We start from the raw sequence: 5,779 nt of genomic DNA on the forward strand, positions 1-5,779 counted from the left end.
CTGCCCGGGCTGGCTTTGAACCGCGATCCTCAGATCTCAGCCTCCTGAGTAGCTAGGATTACAGGCGTGAGCCACCAGCACCCGGCCTTTTGGAGCATTTTGGATTTCAGATGTTTGGCCCAGTTAGGCAGAAGCTGTAGTGTAATTATCAACACAGCAGGCACAGGGCCTGGACGCTCCACTCCCTGCCCCACCTTGTTCTTCTCGAACAGTGCGGCCTGGCTGGCCCGCAGGTCGCAGTCCAGGGCGCTGGCCGTCTGCCGCCGCCGCCGGGCCAGTGCCTCCTCCAGGTCCCCGACCTGTGCCCGCAGCTTCTTGTTCTCTCGCTCCAGGCCCAGCTTCTCTGTCTCCAGCCGCTCACGGCGGCCCCACTCTGCTGCGTTCTCTGCCTGCAGCCGCTCCATCTGCAATAGGACAACAGGACAGGATGGCTTGAGTCTCCTGGGGAACAGGCGTGAAGGGCGGGGCAGGACACCCCGCCTCCTCCTGCAGCCATTTTTGGCTCCAGGAAGCAGATCCAGCTGCAGCGGATATAATTATACTGAGTTTCTTTCATGGTGGGCAGGATGTGGGGTGCTTCTGGTCTCTGTGTAGGAGGGGATGCCTCCTGCAGACTGGGCACCCTGGGGTGAGCAGCCCTGCCTTGTCCCTCTAGTCCCAAGGCCCCAGATCCTGGCCCCTTACCTCTCCCCTCAGTTCGGCTATTTTCCGGTCCATGCTGGAACGCGCGCCCAGCTCGTCTTCCAGGTCTTCAGACATGCGGCCCAGCTCATCCTGGTGTGCCTCCTTCAGGATGCTGAGCTGCAAGGGCCACACAGAACTGGTGACGGAGAACCACCAGGATTTAAACCCGGATGGGGGGCGGGGAGCAGGGCGCAGGGTGATGTATTGGTCAGGAGGGTTCCAGGAGCCTGAGGCCACACCCAAATGAAGCAGAGCAGGCCCACTGCAGGGCCTTTGCACATCTTCTGCCTGGAACAGTGTGAGGTGTTTTGCAGGATTGGCCTCTTCTGTCCACCTGGCCTAGAAGAGGGGCCCCCCTATCCTCCTCCCCACTGCAAGCCAGCGGACAGGGGCTTGTCTGCCTCCTCCTTTGTATCCCTGCAGGGGACTTGGCAGACAAATCTCAAAGCCTTCCACCAGTCTGAGCATGGGGTTCAGACCTGGTTGGAATGCTTTCTATAAATAACTATTATATATTATGTATAATATATACAATATGTATTATCTATTGCCATAATAATCTAATACCCTGTTGCTCAGCAGAAAACCCCAATGAGTTGTGGCTCCATGCCACCCCCCTGGGCGAGTCTTCAACACGCAATGCTGGGGGCAAGACCAGATGCACAAGGGAGAACTTCCTGTTCTTCACTTTCCTGTAAATGTTTATAGTTCATGATCTGAACAGCTGAGCTAGGTTGCTCCGCCCATACCCTCAGTTGAAGATAAACAGATGGAGGAGAGATAGAGCTGGGGTCTGGGATTCTGTGTCAAGAGTTGCTCAAGAGATCCTTCCGTCTCTTCCAGGCCCAAGTTTCAGATTTTGAGATCTGTGGAAACCCAATGGCTCCAGCCCAGCTTTCCCAGGGCCGACCTCGCCCCCTGGTGGCCATGCTGGGCCCGCACAGGAGGCAGAAGTGGCAGCCCAGCCTGTCCCCTGTCCCCAGCCCTCTTACCCCCCACCCCCACCCTGGGGTTACTGCCACAGGAGAGTCCTCTGTGCTTCCTCATTTGTAAGCTGGGGACAGGGGGACTCAACCTCCTTCAGTACCACAGGAGTTCAATGACACCCAGCACACGCTTGGCATCAGATGAGTCAGTGTCCCATCTGACTCCATTGTGGTCACAAGCGCTGTGAGATCTTGCTCCTGTGGCCTCACCTCTCACCAGGACTCTCCAGCTACACTGGTGCCTAGGCTTTTGACTGCCTCAAGACCTTTGCCTTTGCTGTGAACACTCTGCTCCCACATTTTCTCAAAAATGCCTTCTACTAGCCCCATTAGGGCTGGTGTCAAATGTGACTTTCATACAGAAGCCTTTCCTGGCCCACCACCTTAGCTCTCTCATGCTGTTTATATTCCTTTGTGACTCAAGTATTTCCCTGCCTGGTCACCATATATTCCCAGTGCCTTGTTGCTGGGTAGCTTCGTCTGTCTGCTCTGTCCTCTGACCCCTGAAGAACAGCTAGGGGTCAGCCCCAGTTCTCAGAACAACATCTGAATGAATGAATGGATTCCAGTTGTTGCTGTCCCCACTGCTGGAATTCAACAGTGATCTGCTGCCACCTCCAGGACGCCCTCCATGTCTCCAGACTCACTTGCTTGAGCATCTCCTGCTTGGTCTTGTTCAGCTCCTCATACTTGATCTTCCACTGGCTGAGCTCCACCTCCAGCTTCTCAATGTTTCTGCTCAGTGCCAGTTTGTCCCTGGGGCAGGGGGATAATTATAAAGTAATCTGAAATGAGACATTTGATTTCTGGAGGCTAGAAATCCAAGGCTGAGTGTTGGTAAGATGGTTCCACCTTGGGCTGGGACAAAGAACCTGTCCTCACTGACTCCCCCCACCCCCATCCTCCACCAGCTTCTGGGAATTTGCCTGGTGCCTCTGATGACAGCAGCAATGACATCTTGAGGACAGACACCTCACCTGACCTTCGCCTTCACAGGGCCCTCCGTGTCTGCACCCTGGTCAGTGCTCAGTCCTTTACAGGCCCAGCTGACAGTCCTCTGTTCCTCCTTAGTTCCTCTGCCTCTTCCTTTTCCTCTAGCTATCCTTTGAACTTGGCCTTCCAGCTCCATCCTCTGACCCCACAGGCTTCTGGCTTCAGACACCACCAATTTGCTGAGCACTTGCACTTCTGCCTGCCATCCAGTCTCATTCACAAACTCACCCACCTCCAGGCCAAGCTACTCCCACATCCCTGAACCAAACTCCCAACCAACTTCCTCCTCCTCCTGCTTCACCTGAACCACAGCACTCTCCTACTCTACCAAGCCCACCAGACCAAGCTCTCGGGGATTCTATCACCTTTCTTTTCTTCCTTCTTCCCTCCCTCTCCTCCCTCCCTTCTTCGCCCCCCCTTTTTTCTTTTTCTTTTTTTTTCCTTTTGGCATTGCTGGAGTTTGAACTCAGTGTCTGGCTAGTTTTTACTCATTCCTTCTAAAATAATAGTCATCTGTCCTGGGCCAAGCACTGTGTTCAGCTCTTAAGACAGTCATAAAGAAGGCCAAATCTGCCCAGGTGCCAGGGGTTCATGCCTGTAATCCTAGCTACCTGGGAGACTGAGATTGGAGGATCATGGTTCCAGGTCATCCTGGGCAGAAAAGTCCATCTCAGTGGAAGAAGCTGGGCATTGTGGCAGGTCCCTATTATGTCAGCTAGGGGCAAAGTCTTAAATAGGAGGATTATGATCCAGATACAAGTCTGGAAAAGCAACCAATTCAAACAAGGGCTGGCCAGGCACTGGTGGCTCGCACCTGTAATCCTAGCTATTCAGCAGGCTGAGATCTGAGGATCATGGTTAAAAGCCAGTCTGAGCAGGAAAGTCCATGAGACTCTTATCTCCAATTAACCACCAGAAAACCAGAAGTGGTGCTGTGGCTCAAGTGGTAAAGTGCTCACCTTGAGCTGAAGAGGTGAGGGACAGCGCCCAGGCCCAGAGTTCAAGCCCCATAATTGACAAAAAGCAATACAAAACAAAACAACAACAAAACTATCCCTGGTCCATTGGGTGCTCTAAAATCCAGGCCTCCTGACTTAAGAGTACCTGTACCTTGCGGATTGCTCATTCTGAGACACACATATTCATTCTGAGGTTCTGGGGGGTACCCTAGCCTGCACCTGCCTCCCCTTTCTCCCCAGACTTACTCTCGCTCCTTGAGCAGCACCTTCTGGGACTCATCCAGCCGCAGCCGCAGGGCAGTCAATTTGGAGGTGTCATCCTCCGTGGCCACGGGGTCCTCCCAAGGTATCCGGCTGCGCTCCGGGCGGCCTGAGCTGCCCCGTGAACCTCCGGCTGCCACACTTCGGGACTCCCAGCCTCCCTCGGGCTCCTCAGGCCTGCTCTTCAGCAAGCTTTCCACCAGGTCCAGCTCCTGTGGGGATGGAGGTGGAGGCTGCCCCTGGCTGCTGGGCTCTCTCCTGGCAGTCTTCCTTGTGGCCTCTCTCAGGCCTTTGGTCTGCTCAGCTTGGTGAGGGTATTGGAGCACATCACAAAATGCCTGTGGGCCCTAGCTTCCTCTCTCCTGCTGCTTTGCCTGGGGAGGCGGCCTCTCCTTCTCTGGGGTATGTGGCAGACTGACCTCCAGATTGTCTTGCCCTTTATCTTTTGGAACTGCATAGTTAGGCACTGGGGTTTCCAGCAAAGGTAGTTAAGCTCCCCTTCACTGCAAGTATGCAAGCGTTTGGTGGGACTGGTCAGAATAGAAGCTGCAGTGAAATGTGGCCTACAGCTTAAGACCCGATTCCCTCAAAAGGAACTTGGGGCTGGGAATGTGGCTTAGTGGTAGAGTGCTTGCCTAGCATGCATGAAAACCTGGGTTCAATTCCTCAATACCACATAAACAGAAAAAGCCAGAAGTGGTGCTGAGGCTCAAATGATAAAGTGCTAGCCTTGAGTAAAAGAAGCTCAGGGACAGTGCCCAGACTCTGAGTTCAAGCCCAGGACTGGCAAAAAAAAAAAAAAAAAGGAATTTAATCCTTCCAAGGAGATGGGTGGCTCTGAGGACTTGGGGAACACTGACTTCCCTGCCTTCCTCCTCAGGTGCCCTCCCCCTGGGGCATCTGAGATGCCACTGGGCATAAAGCCCCATTTCACAAATCAGGAAGACAAGGAACTCATTTCTGATCACCAAATGCAGAGCAGCCTGGCTGGTGTGCCAATTCATCAGGCAGGCCTGGGGATCCTCAATGTACCCAGCATCGGCGCTCTTACTGTGATGACAACCGTATCAAGAGAACAGGCAGAGTGCAGTGCAGCCCCAACCAGGGCAGGAACAGGCAGATCTCACACAGAGGGCCTCAGCTGCCAGGAGGAAGCAGTGCTCACCTGAGTCCTAGGAGAGTGGCTGGCCTGCCTGGGGACAGAGCTGGAGAGCTGAAGAGGACCCCACCCCAGGGACCTTCTGGCACTAGGCCTACTGGATCAGAAGACTGCCCAGACTCCCACCATGGATGCCCCACCATACTGTTACCACATACTCCAGGCAGATGCCTGGATTCAAATTCCAGCACCAGTAGGACTTTGGATCTAAGCCCCTTCCACCCTGGAGGCTTCTGTGGGGATAACTGGAGAGATGCAGCAGGACTTCCTCTGGCATTCTGCAGCTAACTCCTCCACATCCCCCCAGCCTAGCTCCAACGTGACCTCCCAAAAGCTACCCATGTGCTCCAACCCCTTAGCTCTGATCCATCCCTCTCTCCAAGTTCAAGTAGCTCTGCTACTAATTGATAACTTCCAGGCAAGTCTCTGGGCCCCTCTTGTGGCAAGGGGACGATTGATGGGTTCTGTTGAGTTCTCAGGGCCGCTAGAACCTGGGATTTCCATCCCAGAAGTTGGTGCAGAAGGGAATGGACTGGAGTGGCCTGGAGGCAGACCGGGAGGTCCTCCCTAACTCCATCAGGAGCCCGGAAGTCCTGACTTCCTCCTTGGTGCACCCACTTTCAGACCCAAGTGCAAGGTGGAGCCCCCGTCCCCTGCGCACCTGGCTGCCCGGCGGCCTCTCGGCCCCGACGTCGCGCACCGGCTCGCGCTCGGGGTCAGGGTCCTCGCCGCCATCG

The 5,779-nt window shown here is 54.8% G+C and overlaps 1 protein-coding gene across 1 annotated transcript in view; it reads right to left on the reverse strand.

Moving 5' to 3' along the window:
- Positions 1–5,779, reverse strand: part of Ccdc102a (coiled-coil domain containing 102A) — an 11,754-nt gene that overhangs the window by 5,275 nt on the left and 700 nt on the right. Inside the window, exons 2-6 of the mRNA XM_013027896.1 lie at positions 5,704–5,778; positions 3,869–4,095; positions 2,318–2,426; positions 685–801; positions 195–404 (exon numbers count right to left, since the gene is read on the reverse strand). Coding sequence (XP_012883350.1) covers positions 195–404; positions 685–801; positions 2,318–2,426; positions 3,869–4,095; positions 5,704–5,778 — 738 coding nt within the window. The remainder of the gene's footprint in view (positions 1–194; positions 405–684; positions 802–2,317; positions 2,427–3,868; positions 4,096–5,703; position 5,779) is intronic.

This window comes from Dipodomys ordii, unplaced genomic scaffold, assembly GCF_000151885.1.
Source record: "Dipodomys ordii isolate 6190 unplaced genomic scaffold, Dord_2.0 Scaffold106, whole genome shotgun sequence".
Taxonomy (NCBI): Eukaryota; Metazoa; Chordata; class Mammalia; order Rodentia; family Heteromyidae; genus Dipodomys; species Dipodomys ordii.